Here is a 14754-nt window from a genome sequence, read left to right on the forward strand (position 1 = left end):
AAGCCCACTACTACGAAACACTTGTGTGGAATTCAATGGCCACGGATTCCCTTGAGAAAGGTGTCAAGTTTTCGCTATGTACAGAGTCCATGTAGTCAAGCAAAGCTATGTTACGGATCTCCCAGACACTGTATCTTGGGCTGTTATCCGCTTGGAAAAGCCTTCTGCAGATCTCGACAATCACACCGTCCATTGACCTGAGCAACAACTAAACAGGTCCCAAGCCACAATGCTCCAGCAGCTTCCATGTTAGTTCTTGCGAAGAGGCAGTGCTCGCATCTCGTTGACTCTGGGATGCACGAGAGTTATTCTTGCTCCAGAGGTCGTAACATCCTGCACATTGCGTCTCACGCTCCACGCGGTTCCTGTTCGCTCTGAGAGTTGCGGTTGGCCCCGCGACGTAGTATGGTATGTTTGCATAACTGGGAGAGATCCTGATCAGCTTTGTTTCCATTCCGATAGCCGCGGTCGCCGACTCTGCCACCATGATCACGGCGACGATGTTCAGGCGACCTGGGTCCTCCAGGATCTCAGGCACACTTGCAGACAGCAAATCGCCTCCGAACTCCACCAGGACGACCTCGTTCGCAACGGACAGGGCCCGAAGGTTCGATTCAAGCGCCAGAAGGGATTTCTGGTGCGTGGATTCGGCCCACTTGTCCGACTCCTGCGAAGGAGGGTAGGTGGTTGGCATCCCGGCATCCGCCGTATCGAGACCTTCGTTCGCATGCACGGCCAGCTCTTCAATCTCCATACGCTGCGCAGTGCCTGATGCTTTCGCAACACCAACCCGCCGCCCTGCAGCAGCAAGACTCTTCAGGAGGTCGATGCAGACGGTCGTCTTGCCGGCATCAGACTTGGATCCCACCACGATAATGACTGGTTTCAACGTGTCCGCGGATGGCAAGTCTTTGGCAAAGTCCTGCGCTTTGGCGACTTCGCCGTCCGGATAGCATAATAGGCCAAGGAGCCGGACTTTCGACGGGTCGCCCTTGCCCGGGGGATTGTCTGGGGATATCCCCAGGCCGCCGCCAGTGCTGACATAGTCGATTGTTGAGCCCACCACGACACCCTCCATAGGCAGAACCGAGCTGTGGCCCAGGCTGGACTCACGGCCAACAAGGGGGGCAACCAGCAGCTCGTTCAGCACCAACGGTCGCTCATGGCCCTCGCGGTCCTCCGTCACGGTGTCTCCAACAGCGACCACTTTGGCAGCGACTAGATCCCATAGATAAGCCCGACTATCTGGCAGAGCCGGGACATTTTTGGTAAGGTCGGCTTCCGTCAGTTGCTGCGAGCCTGCCCACGGGAACGCCGTGAGGAATTTCTCCAGGTTTCGGATATTTGACGTAATATGCATGTAGACGGTAATTCCTATGTTGTGGCCAACTGGGCGAGCAAGGAATAATCGTACAGTGATTTTCTCCGAAATAGAGATGAATGGGTTTTCCGGAGCGACGCGTCTCAACTCCAGAAGGCGAGAAGGTGTGCTTTCCGTGAAGTCAGACTATCAGCAATATTCCCTGTCAGCGCTCTCCACCGGGCCTGACCTGGAGTCGCCGTAGCCCCAAAGCTCGCAGGATCCGGCGGTCCCCGGTTCTACAGGTGAGGCGTGTAGCCCATCTGTTGAAATGTAACGAAGAACAGGGGGTTATGTTAGGCTACTGTACAGCCTGACTCGCGTGCTCTGCTACCGTAATGGTGAAGTCAAAAACTCAACCCGGAACGATCAGCGGGCTGGACCCGGCTGCAAACTAATGCATGCATCCCTGACTCCGGGGAACGCATGACGCGGCCCAGCTTTTAGGATCGATGTATGGTAAAGCAGGCCTGCAGCTAAATCCATAGCTCCGGCGCGACTCCCCGGAACGGTGGTCTTGTCACACGACAAGAAAATGGCGCAAAGCGTCCCATCGCGGCCAACATCTTCATTCTGATGGGACTAAATGCCTCCGACAAGTACAGTTGCCGACGAAATCGCCTTCACCCAGCAGTATATGACGCTTCTGTTCTGATCCCATTGTCCAGGCTCTAGCAGAAGACGTTATTGGGCATCCTGTTATAAGGGGAGTAAAAAACGGGTCTGGCGTGTAAATTGCGGACTGAGGCTACCCGGCAAAATGCATTTCAACTTGGTATTGAAGTGCACAGTATACACGTTCTGTAATATTCATGCTAAGTACCCGACTACATTGGCATAGACCCACAAGTTCAGAGTGCCTGCTCAGCGAGTTGTTCGTAGTCAGATCTTGGCAACGGGCCCAGAAGATAAGCCTCATATGCCTGACGGGGAAGGCGATTTCGCTAGAGGCCGGATGAAAGAAAATACATACAGGCGGTGCCTCCGTCTGTCGGTGGAGCTTCATACGAATCATTATTCATTCTCTGCGTCGGGCCTGTCAGGCGGTACGAGAGCAAGACCACATAACTCTTTCTTCGATTCTTGCTTAGCCATTGGCCCTGTAAGAGAAGTCTCAAGGCAGACAGTGTGACCATGGAAACCCCACTTGATCCAGAGCAATTCGACGGGCAGGTCCTCAAGATGAACGGAATTGACCGCTCCTTTGGCGTGCCCGACTCAACTCTGAGCCCTTTCTTGACCTATCTGGCAGCCGTGAAATGCACGCGCAAGCATGTTACGGTGGCAAGCGAGGGCGCCGCGGTGGCGCTGGCTGCCGGCTACTACCTGTCTACAAGCAATCTAGCCCTGGTCTACATGCAAAACTCTGGCTACTCAAATGCACTAAACCCTCTACAATCGCTGGTGGCCAAGGAGGTGTTCGGTATCCCAATGCTCCTCATGATCGGTTGGCGTGGTCGGCCCGGCGAGAAGGACGAACCGCAGCATAACCTCATCGGCCCCAACATCGTGAAGAATCTCGAAGCCAACAATATTCCGTACGAGATCCTCCCGGAAGGCTTATCTCGGGCTCGGAATTCAGTCGGGCGCCTCGTAGCCAAGGCAAAGCAAGACAATACCCCCGTCGCGTTGCTCGTTCGCGCAAAATCTTTCGCCGCATACACAGGCCCCGTGGTGGCCCGTTGGGCGTCCGCGGCCCTGACCCAGTCGAAGACAGTCATGTGGCTATCCTCGTCGACTGAAAGGCCGGTCCTGTCACGAGAGAGTACGATCGAGAGCATACTGGGGGCGCTGAAGTCCAACGATATCTCCGTCTCCTCCCTTGGGGGCAATAGCCGCGAGCTGTGGATGCTGCGAAAGAATCAAGGCCAAAGCATCGCTCGCAACTTTTTCTGTATTGGAGCAATGGGACACACTTATGCTCTCGCCCACGGGGTATCGAACGGCTGCCGGGCCAACCGAGTCGTGTGCATCGATGGCGATGGTTCCTTCATGATGCACCTAGGCAACAATGCGATTCTCGCCCCCCTGCGGGATCAGAGGGTCGTCCATGTAGTGATCTATAACGGGATCCATAGTTCGACCGGAAACCAGCCGCTGATGATTGGACGAGGAGACCTTCTGGCCCTGGTTGAAGGTCTACCGTACGAAAGGAAGTTCATTGTAGATACGGCAGATGGAGTGAAAAAGGCGCTTCGGTCCGTTGATCGAAGCGCTCTAATCCTCGTCCCCGTCAATGACGATGTGCGCGAGTCGTTGCCTCGCCCGACTGAGACGCGACGGAGCAGAAGGATGCGTTCATGGGATCTTTTCGGTCGAATAGCAAGCTATAAAGAGTTGGCGACAGGCCACGTACGTTTTCTATCTGGTAGGTTCGTACCCTTGGCCTAATAACAAGGGGTGACGTTTGTATCGGTGGACAGACAAGGGCAGATCCAGGACGGTGCGGGTGTATGATGTTTTTGCAGTCAAATACTTCTCTGCAGCTATTCTACCCTCACGTATGAAGTATCTTATACGTCATTGTCTAAGTGCATACCAAAAAGAGCCAACCTGCTCGATGACTAGCAATACTATCTTTAGGTCACGGTCTGTATAACACTGATCGTAGTCAGGTTTAAGACGTACCATCTTGCGTGGAGGTTGAGTCCATCAATTGAATATAGGCTCTCAGGTGTCTCCTGATAACATTGTCACACGCATTACTGGAGGCCGAGAACGAGTGGAAGTACTGGTCAGTGTCGCTGTGTGTGGGTTTATCGGGCAACTTGAATGACTCTGGTTATAATACAAGTCGGAAATTGACTAACGGGTTTGATTCTATGATGGTACCAGCATCATTTGAACTGGTGGTTTGGATTAGTATTCCATTTGAATCTGAGCTAGTGTGGTTCTTCACTCTGCAGGTGACTTGCTCAGGCGGGGATATATATATTAAGAGAGGCAGTTCAGCCCTTATACCAACCCACGTAGTGATATTAGGAAATAGAATACAGGAAACACAAGGAAGGTATTTTCCGGCCAGACGGTTTTGTACCACTTTATAGCACCCTCTAGTAGATGAATATGTATGCATATGCCTAGTGTTAGAATAGACTTAGAGAGCGGAGCAGGCGATGTACTGCGCTTGTCGCTTTTATCTATTGGTACTGATACAATCTTTCCTATATATTTTCCGCTAGCTAGAAACCCAGCACATACGACCACAGGGTGTGGAGAACAGGGCTTCCCGTCCGCTCAGCCGTACTTAAGCCACACGCCGGGAGGTTAGTAGTTGGGTGGGTGACCACCAGCGAATCCCTCCTGTTGTATGTTTTTTTCTTTTTTTATTTTTTACTAAAAATATTTCTTTGAATGTTGGTCATCTACCGCATCTCTGACATATTCAGTGGCAGTGGTGCTCTACATCTCCATTTTAGTCCTTCCCTGATATCCTTCTCCGCTGTTCGAAAGAGAAAGACTATCCTATAGGCAATCATACCCCTACTGCATTAATTAATTATATAGATATTCTGATATCACTGACAAATAAAAAAAAAAGAAGAGAAAAGAAACATCGCCCAATCAGCTGAGATCCCATTTGCAATCCGAAGCCTTGACATCTTCGCTATCATGGGCAGGGATTTGGGAACCCCTTATACAGACACTAGCCGTCTTTCTCGTGGAGGTTAACGATAGCTTCACGAGCGTCACCACAAAGAACTCACTGTACGAGAGCCTGCGCTATATTGTTATTGTCAGAGTGAACAAAGATATTGTTATCCACCGGGCTCAACAGCTTGTCGTAATCCTTATCCCCTCTATAGACCTCCACCTCATCAGTGCGGATTTTCTTCAGGTCCCTAAGCGTCCGGAGCTTTCTGCGATTGATCACGGCGTACTCCTGAATATAGGTAGACTTCCTCTAATGCAAAGGCGAGGAAGTTGTGCACTGAGCGATTCAAGGTCAAGCATTCCACTCAGGCAACCATCCCTGCAGTTCGTTGAAATCAAAGGGTCCCAGAAACCCCAGATCGTATGCTAGGGGTTCCGTGGAAGTATCCCAAGTGAGCCCACTGGGCCCTTCCTGTGGTAGAAGCTCAACGCCAGTCAGCTGGATTTGGTTGGTCTGTGAGCTGATGTGTTGACGCTGCGGTTCACTATTGGTAGTTGTGCTACATGCCGCTGCCGATGGTCTCTGCTGGTGAGTAGCCAGGACTTGGTTGCGCGTGGCTTGTAGGAACTGTATAGTGTTTCGGGCCGACACACTGAATGGTCCCATTTTTCGTAGAACTTCCTCGCACTTAGCCCATGTTGAGTCGATGGTTGCTTTGTCTAGCTCGTCCCAAATGGGGCGACAGGTGTAAGACATTATTATTACCATGCCTGCGGTCGATAGATCTAGGTTTTGTTAATATCGATGATGAATACTTTGGAATGTTGCGGGGTGAGGCATACAAAACCCGTTATACCACCAAGTGTCGGTTGCGGGATCCAGATGGGTGTCATGGACGAGGCAGATGAGGTTGATCGCTGCTTGAACACAAGCGGCCGCACATTTCGTCAAGAGCGATGTTTTGATCATGCTATGAGTTGTACTGCGGCGGTCTGTGTCATGGGTGCGACCCGGATTCTCGGAACAGAGTTGCGTGAAAATTGGTCGATATAGAAGGAGATGGAGGTAGAGAAATCTGGACGATTAGGGACAAGTCAGCTTCCTATCCAGTGGCGTTTACTTCCTGCTTACCTTGCATGGAGGACGTTTCTCTGGCGTCTCAAGATGAGCTGCTTGGCTGATATAGTTGCTGGCGTCGTTGGCTTCGTCCAGTTCAAGAACGATGGTAGGTTGGACTCGTACTCGAACAGCTTCTCTTCCAAATAGATAATAACATCCAAGCCTCCCTGGTTTGCTGTGGAATCACCCGGGGTTGCACTGCTTTTGCTCCACCAGACCTTATACACGTCAGATAATATAGTGTCTAGGATTCCGTACATTTCTATGGTGGCGATGTAGAAGACCATCACCGATGGGCTTTGGTCTTCCCCGGATCCCGCTTCAGAGCATGCCGGAGGTGGAACACTTGGTAAATGGGAGGTCATCGTGGGCCGACCGTAAGTCATGCTTACAAACATATCCATCATCACGCATCCATGCCATGTCCGGCGTTGGATTTCTTGTTCGAGCGGATGTACCTCGTCATCTAATCGCGCTTCATGGAGGCCCAGTCCCTGGGCCACGCGGCAAGCCACACCTATGGAATGCCAGCATCGATGGGGGTAGGGCGTTGACTGTAGAAATAATACGGTGAGGAGAAGACATTGGACAGTGCCGACGCTGCGGATGTCTAGTATGTCAAGACCAATAAATCTTTTCGCCCTGAGAAAGAACGTATGGGCAACCGCTTCTCGCTCGTGGGCCGGTATGTCGGCAAAGTGGCAGCCAAGAGCAAAAATAATGTTCAGCGCACAAATGAACACGATCGATCGAGACCCCGAATGATTTTTGTTTCCCAGCCCAATATCAAGGTTGCTCAATGGTTTGGTGGGCTGCTCACGTCCGATCCATAGATTGTCGTAGGCGTCTTGGAAACTCTGACGGTGAAAAAATGGGTAGAGGCAGTAGATCCGGTCCCAGAAGCAGTCCAATAGGTGATCTGCCAAGTCCCTTGGCGGAAGGAGAAGCTCATCGACCTGAAACTTGCTCTGGGGTGCCCCGGCACCTTGTGTGAAGGACGACATCTCTTCCTTCGACGTAATGGACTCGGGGTTTGTTCTGAGATGTTGCGAATTGTTGTGCCGTGAGGTCTGCCCGGGCCCTTAGCCAGTAGTCGCATCAGAGAAACGGCTGATGAGCTGCCAAAGTATTCGTTCACAGGTCTTTCAGACTCATCGGCAGAACTGATCGCGCCCATTCCAGTGACGTTACTATGAGGTTCAAATGGAGTCGACGGGTAGATCTCAGTCTCCGTCAAGGGAGAACTATATACACGCGCGTCACTGTTCACCGGATGCGATCTGGCCGGCTCTATGTGGTGTGTAGGCGATGGTTGTTGTGCTTGCGCGCCCGTTGTAGTGGACGATATGGCCGGATCCAGCAACCCGGAGGAGTCACCCGGATCGTTCTCAGTTGTTACAGAGTTGTCCATGAGGCTCTCGCCTCCAAATGCAGGTACGGCGACCCCTGCTTTGGTGCAGGTTTCCTCCAGCTCTCGGATCCGATGATGAAGCATCCGAAGATACCTACGCTCAATGTCAGCATCTTGGACTCTGCATTGCGTGCCATCTGACGCACTGATCATTACTGGCAGATCTTGCATTGTACGTTGTCTTGTAGAGGCATTGATCAATGTTCTGTCCGCGCGCCCTGCAGGCCCCGCAGATCGGTTTTTGGCCATCACATCTCGCCTTCCTCGCCCTGCATGGCTCGCATGCTAAGGCAACCTTCCGACGACGAGGTCCCGCATTTTTATGGACCGCAGATTGGCGTGACTGCATCAGGGCTGTTTGTGTATTGCATCGAGGACATGGAAGGAGGAATTCCATCCGCGACGTAAGCCAGAAAGGTTTGTTCGGGCTGGTTCCGGGCGGACCGGAAACGTTCCGACAGGGCTGTTGTCGATTACTCAGCTATACACCCCAAACGGCGTTGGAAGTAGGTTCTACTTGAATAGAAGCAAAAAAGAGAGAGATATATATATCATTGGGAACTAGATGTTACATGTTCGTACCACGGCTTGAGGCTAGCCTAGGAAACAACTTCATTGCATTCCCAAAGTTGATTTGGTCCCGGAGCTCGCGGCTCATCTCATAAGACTCCAAGCCCTCCAGGAAAGCGGGATACGCAGTGATCGGTGCATATGGGAAATCACTACCGTACAAGATATGATCGTGTGGAACCATCTTGAGGAGAAGGTCCATGACTTGTGGTGAGGCACTTAATGCCAGATCGTAATGGAAACTGCGGAATGCCTCCATCGTCTTGGTATAGGTTGTCCCCATGCGGTGCGAAACCGCAAAGTCGGGTGCTTTTCGCATCGGCGTCGCAACCCGGGAGATGAGGTATGGTAACGACCCCCCCGCATGGGATAGGATCACCTTGCAGTTGGGGTACTTGAGGCGCGTGCCACTGGTGATCATATCCATGGCAGTACGGGTGGTCTCATGCGGATAGTCGATACTGGGCTGAGGTAGTTTGGCATTGACGGGATTGGTGTCGACGGGATGTGTGGGATGAACGAACACGACGCAGCCTCGCCTGCTCAGCTCCGCCCAGATCGGTTCCACATCGGGGTGTCCCAGATACGTGTTCGAGTCCCCGTATCGGGTAAAAAGGGTAACTCCATCGGCATGCAACGTATCCAATCCGTACTTTATCTCTGCCAGGGCGTCCTCCGTGTCCAGGATATTGGGTAAAGAGACGAAAAAGCCAAAAGACCTGGGGTTACTGTCACGCAGCTCCGCTGCGTATTCATTTAACTGCCGTGCAAGCTGGGCACGCCTTTGACGATCTGGAAGAATACACGCTCCCGGGGCTGTCACGGAGAGAACGGCAGTCTGGACGCCGACACGTTTCATCAGAAGCTGGGATGCCGACGAGGTCCAGCGGGGAGTCGGCCAACCGCTAGGATCCCCTCCTTGCTCCTCAATTGCTACATGATTAAAGTCAGATCAGCTGTCATTGTGGAAGGTTAACAGAATGACGAACCCTTTGCATAGAACGGTGGCACGAAATGATGGTGAGTATCGATCTTGTTGACCGGAGGTGTGTGGCTCCATCCGATCGCCTTCTCACGAAGCCAGTCCAGAGCGTGCTCACCCATGTCGTTGGAAATGATTCTCTTGGGGAAATATATTAGAAGGAGAAGTGTGAAAGAAATGGACAGAACAACCAGCATGATGCTTGTGGTGAAACTGGTGTCTCTGGTCCCACAGCTCGCCTCTTAAACGAACGTCGGGATCATCCCGGCGGCAATGTCTATCCGGATGCATAAACCCACCATGTTGCCGTGATACCCGGGCTGTGGACGTAGGTGATTGCATAATTTTGAAGACTCGACCCCTCACATAGTCCATAGATGGGCTGGTAGACAGCCTGACGTAGACAGTGACATCCAGAGTAGCATACTTGCCCCGTGCCCCCAACAGCGGTAACAGTAAAGATCGGGACACACCCGGTCTCTCAACATGGCTTCAACGAAGCACTTAACAACACCCATAATAGCAAGGCCAGATAATCATAGACAGAGGAACCAGCACAATGAGCACCCCGATCCACGTCCACCTTTCGGTCATTGTTTCTGCACATCCCCTCGCCGCTACGCTCGTCAGTCTCGCGATCTGCCTGGGAACAACCTTCCTTGTAATCCAGGAGATTTTTACGCCTGTTGGAAAACGAAAACCACCCCCGGGAAAGAAATGGAACCTCCCTCCGGGCCCTCGTGGAATCCCAATATTTGGCAGTTTATGGGAATTGGATAAAGCACGCAGTGACAAAGACTACAAGATGGTTGAGATGTCTGCTCCGGGCCGAACGAATGTAAGCTAATGCTGCATAGCATAATGAGCTCGCCAGATATGGTGAAATGACAACAATCCACCTTGGTTCAAAGACATGGGTTCTGTTGAACAGCAAACGCGTTGTGTCTGAGATCATTGCGAAGCGCGGTTCTCTTACGAACGGCAGAAGCCCCATGCCAATAGCCAGCGGCATCGTTAGCCGAAACGCACGTTCCCTGCTGCTGCCTCCCTCCGGATGGACAGAGAAAAGACGAGTAATGCACTCCCTTCTCAGTGGATCGGCGTTAAAGCAATACGGTTCCTGGCAAGAGCTCGAGAGTACACAGATGCTCGCCGAATATCACTTTTATCCACAACGTTGGTACCGCCATCATTACCGATATGCCAACTCTGTGGTGCACCGCATTGCCCTGGGTGAGCGGCTGGTGAAGACCGGAAAGGAGCTTGCTGATCTTCAAGACGTGGTCACGTACTTCGTCGGGAGCATCGGCAGTAGCTTGGTTGACTGGTTTCCCGAGCTGGACAAGCTTCCTCGTTTCTTACAGCCCTGGCGTAAACATTGGGAGAGGCTCGGGGATTGGAATGAAGAAGTCTACAAGGCGTGGTGGATACCGGTGAGAGAGAAGGTTGAAAACGGTACAGCCCCTCCATCATGGGTGCGCGATGTTCTCCTCCACCCGGATACCAAGTTCACTGGGGACGATAGGGATGCCATGTACGTCGCCCTTCAATTGTTAGAGGCAGGCAGTGATACCACCCGAGAAGCGTTGAACATCTTTGTGATGTCGGCCTTATGCCACCCGGAGAAGTTCCAGAAAGCAAGAGAAGAGGTAGATCGCCTTTGCCATTCAAACGGGATGCGCCTCCCTGGTATCGACGATATGGAACAGTTGCCCTATATTTGTGCCATGATCAAAGAGTTACTACGATGGCGCCCTATCTTTCCTTTTACACCAGACCATACATTGACTGCAGATATGGAATTTGAAGGCTATCATTTCCCGGCCGGAGTTGGATTCGTGATCAACGAGATCCCTGTGTGCAATGAGTGCGAGGATCCAGACAAATTCCAACCCGAGCGCTGGCTCGACGGCCACGAGACCGATCCTTCCCATGGCCTCTGGCAATTCGGTGGTGGTCGGCGTATATGCGTAGGGTACAGATTGGCATTCAGGGGTCTCTTCATCAACATAGCTCGGTTAATTTTCTGCTACAATTACAAAGCAGTAAGTAAACGCCCTGATTTACGAGTGGGAGATCGAATATCTGACAATACAGAATGGCGCTTTCGACTCGAAACGCCTGAATCACCATAGAACAGACGAGCCATTCCCGGTCGAGGTGACACCAAGAAGCGAGGAGCATATTGCACTGATTATGGAGGAAGGTGCTCGCCTTGAAGTGTTGGAAGACGCGAAACGCCAAATGTAACATCAAAGGCGTATTGACACCGTGTTTCGTTTCAATACTTTAGTAGTTCTCGACATAATTGTCTCATGGATCACTGTTGGAAGCTAGATACAATAAAACGGGTAATGGTTCTTGTCGTCTCACTGGGAGGTTTTCCAGCCGCGAAGTCCATGAGCGGGCCATCGTGGGCCTCGTTAGCCATATAGATATCCACTTCACCCGTGCTATTTCTCTGAAGAATGGCCCCCAACTCCTGAATATGATCACTAAAGACCTCCTCATAGCCTCCAGTGACAAGGATATGGTCAGCCGCATCCAGACCTTCCCACCACTGCTCCGGGACATCTAGTGCCATTCCCCAGCCTTTCCCGGCAGAAATCTCTTCCTGCCAGGGAGAGCCATCTACTAAGTCTTCACCCCATTTACTCACTAGCGGTTTTCCAAGAACATCGACGCTGAACCATTGGTTGTACGAGGGAGTATTGAAACTAAATGAGCATAGAGGCGACACGAGGAAGCAGCCTCGTACCCCATAGTGTCGATCAACATGACAGTCTTCACGGCCTTGAAATGGACGATGATGATGCATATGCGATAGTAGAGACAGTGAGAGGTGACCACCCGCAGAGTCTCCTCCAAATATAATCTAATGAGCTTGATGTCAGCGTATTATTCAGAAATATCTCTATCCAACCACCTACATCAGACAGCTCGTATCCTGCGGACAAAAGGTGCTTCAGAGCCAATATTGCCTGCAGCATTTGTCGAGGATATGGGTGCATAGGAATCAAGTCTGGGAGGTCAGCCTTTTGACCAGGAGTATGCTTGTACTGTGGAGTTCTACGAACCATATTCAAGAATACACGCACTAAGCTGGAGACCAGCGTTGCACGCTTCTTCTCGGATATGTTCCACCCAATCCAGATGGGCTTTAGACAGTGGCATCACATATCCTCCGCCTACAAGTTGTTAGAACTGTTATAGAAGGAAATGGCCAGTAGGCATTACCATGGAAGAAAAGGAGCACCTTCTTCCCTCCTCGGGGGCCCACCCACAGCAGCCTTGTGGAGTTATCAGCGACAACATCCACCCCAATGTCATCCCCCCTCGAAGTGCTCCATTCTTTATACGCGTCAAAGGTCGAAGGTAGGATGGCCTGAAGTTGAACTGGAGGGATGTTGAGCATCAAACTACCGGCAAATCCATTCCAGATAGCCGGCTTCACCGGGAGCTTTCTCAGCCAAGCCCTGATAATGGCTCGCCCAACTCTACCCGTAGCTGACGGCAAGACGAAAACCACGAAGTTGAAGAGAATCCGTAGACCCCCAAAAAGGGACAATTTGCGAGCCATTTCCACCCACTTGTCGAGCAAGCTGGGCGCAGAGATTCTGGATATTTGATACAACTCTGAAGGGCGGCTGCATCCTGACCCCGCAATACTTATACCGGAACCGATCCGTGCCATAGTTAGCCTCGGTAGTAATCCAAGTGGCGTGGAGGAGCCTACGCCAGCTGGCCACTAGACAAACATCATGTGTCATTCAGGGGATCATCTGGCAGGCTCACCCCTATGAGGTAGGCTATGATGTAAATGGCGGGAAAGTATTAAGAGACAAAAAGACCGCAGCTGGGTCTCCCTATACAGCCAAGGTCACCACGATGAGTGACCCAGCAGGGAAGTTCACAGTCTCATCGTACAGTCAAATTACATGTACTGGAACTGGCCTCTCTGCGATTGCATTGGGCGTGACGCTTAAGAGATGGTATTCCCCTGAAGACGTTCGTTTCTTTGAACGTCACAGCGATTGCGGCGGCACTTGGCACATAAATTTCTACCCAAGTATAGTTCACCACACAGCTTGACATGATTTTCCTAACCGTAGAGCTTAGGCTGTGGTTGTGATGTCCCATTAGCGCTCTAACCATTCTCATTCCATCGATATCCTAGATGGACGAAATCGATGCCCTCATATAAAGAAATAAAAGCATAGCAAGATGAAGTCGTCGAAGCCTACGGCCTGAGGGGCACGATGACCTTTTCCACTGAAGTCAGGGAATGTGCCTGACGCTTGTCAACCTTACAACGGGGATACCTCCTATCACGAGTGCTAAATACTGTTTGCTGCAACGGGGCAGCTGGTAGAGCCTCGCCTCTGTGACATCCCTGGTGCTGAGGCATTTCGAGGAGCCATCTCCACTCGGCAAGGTTGAGACATGATGTCTCCCTCGAGGGAAAGAAGGTTGTTGTTCTTGGGAATGGATGTTTGTTTGTGTGGCCCCAGATATTACCCATGAGGCTAACATGCTTCAGGCACGGCTGCGCAAATTGTGCCTGCAATTGTTGATAAGACGGTGTCACTGCACCAGATCATCCGCTCCAGGCACTGGGTACTTCCAGCTGCCAACCTCACCTACCCTCCTCTTCTCCAATGGATCTTCCAATATATCCCTCTAGCCATGACGCCCCATCGTCTTCATATCTTCTTGGTGGCCGAGAATGACTTTCGTTTATTCCCAATGACAAGGGTTCCGTGAGCTATGCTCTTCGCATTCTGAAGCCAGTCCTCGATGGCGCAGCGACCTCAGTTGAACTGAAGCAGGAAGCCGAGGATAAGTACATCCTGGATGTACAGGCAGCGCTTCCTCAGACAGTCTGGAATGCTGGATGTGCATCGTGGTACCTGAACCCAAAAGGTTGGAACGCCATGGCCTACCCGTGGAGCAAACCCACTACTGGTATCGTAGTTTGTTTGCAAAGTGGTCAGATTGGAAGATCGAGGTGAGCTAGAATATCCTGTCTTTTACATCACAGCATGTCTAATACTTTACAGAAGGTCAAGAAGCCAGTTGATGGAAGATATCGGCGTATTCTCATCTTCCTTACGCTAGTGGCTCTTAACGCAGCTGTCCTGCATGCTCGGGTGCCAAACTTTGAGCCATGGGCTATGGCATTTTTCGAAGGCCTGGTTCAGAGAAAGCAGCACGAATATAGATTGTGAGTATTGGTTTTATCTATATTTGTTTCATAAATTGGAATTGTTCGTTGTGGGCCGTGAGACTTGAGGTATCTTGAATGCTACCCAAGCTAAGCTCTGTGTAGGGCTAGGATCGCATGGCATGAAATTGTAGTTTAAACAAATGAACCGAGGCATTACGGGCTATTCTCGTTGTTATTCGTATACTGAGTCATTCTTTTTGCCACGTACAAAAGGCCGCTACATCATTCAAGACACATGCTTGGATATACGGCATTAAGGGTCACTCCCCCAGGGCGATTGCCCTAGCACAAATGACCTCCTTGGTCCACGAAGGACAGCAAAGGTGACTACTTTCAACCAATTCCACGAAAGAATGGCCTTGATATGGTATTTCGAGATAATACGCTCGGCTGGATTATTTGCCGGGTGAGACCCGTCGGCTGCGGGATAATTCCGGCGCGCAAACAGTGTTGACACGTATATTAGGATGCCAGTTACGATGATCCCCAG

The 14754-nt window shown here is 51.3% G+C and overlaps 6 protein-coding genes across 6 annotated transcripts; 2 read left to right on the top strand and 4 right to left on the bottom strand.

Moving 5' to 3' along the window:
• Nucleotides 1-208: 208 nt before the first annotated feature.
• On the bottom strand, nt 209-1360 carry ABOM_002098 (uncharacterized protein; the record flags this gene model as incomplete). Its single annotated transcript, XM_022529228.1, has 1 exon — nt 209-1360. The coding sequence occupies one exon, from the start codon at nt 1358-1360 to the stop codon at nt 209-211; it is 1152 nt and encodes a 383-aa protein (XP_022391965.1).
• Nucleotides 1361-2494: 1134 nt separating this feature from the next.
• Nucleotides 2495-3751, top strand: ABOM_002099 (putative phosphonopyruvate decarboxylase; the record flags this gene model as incomplete). Its single annotated transcript, XM_022529229.1, has 1 exon — nt 2495-3751. One exon carries the CDS (start codon nt 2495-2497, stop codon nt 3749-3751), a length of 1257 nt encoding a protein of 418 aa, XP_022391966.1.
• A 1555-nt stretch (nt 3752-5306) lies between these two features.
• On the bottom strand, nt 5307-7656 carry ABOM_002100 (fungal specific transcription factor domain-containing protein; the record flags this gene model as incomplete). The annotated part of the gene is made up of 4 exons (XM_022529230.1): nt 5307-5740; nt 5798-6030; nt 6087-7144; nt 7213-7656. 4 exons carry the CDS (start codon nt 7654-7656, stop codon nt 5307-5309), a joined length of 2169 nt encoding a protein of 722 aa, XP_022391903.1.
• Nucleotides 7657-8053: 397 nt separating this feature from the next.
• On the bottom strand, nt 8054-9234 carry ABOM_002101 (amidohydrolase family protein; the record flags this gene model as incomplete). Its single annotated transcript, XM_022529231.1, has 2 exons — nt 8054-8988; nt 9045-9234. The coding sequence occupies 2 exons, from the start codon at nt 9232-9234 to the stop codon at nt 8054-8056; spliced, it is 1125 nt and encodes a 374-aa protein (XP_022391904.1).
• A 350-nt stretch (nt 9235-9584) lies between these two features.
• ABOM_002102 (cytochrome P450) lies at nt 9585-11287 on the top strand (the record flags this gene model as incomplete). Its single annotated transcript, XM_022529232.1, has 3 exons — nt 9585-9845; nt 9895-11082; nt 11135-11287. Coding segments are annotated over 3 exons (1602 nt in total), but the record flags the coding sequence as incomplete, so codon positions are not given.
• Nucleotides 11288-11357: 70 nt separating this feature from the next.
• ABOM_002103 (alpha/beta hydrolase) lies at nt 11358-12731 on the bottom strand (the record flags this gene model as incomplete). The annotated part of the gene is made up of 4 exons (XM_022529233.1): nt 11358-11912; nt 11968-12059; nt 12115-12225; nt 12275-12731. 4 exons carry the CDS (start codon nt 12729-12731, stop codon nt 11358-11360), a joined length of 1215 nt encoding a protein of 404 aa, XP_022391906.1.
• Between the last annotated feature and the right edge of the window lie 2023 nt (nt 12732-14754).

This window comes from Aspergillus bombycis (genome assembly GCF_001792695.1).
Source record: "Aspergillus bombycis strain NRRL26010 chromosome Unknown contig00017, whole genome shotgun sequence".
Lineage (NCBI taxonomy): Eukaryota > Fungi > Ascomycota > Eurotiomycetes > Eurotiales > Aspergillaceae > Aspergillus > Aspergillus bombycis.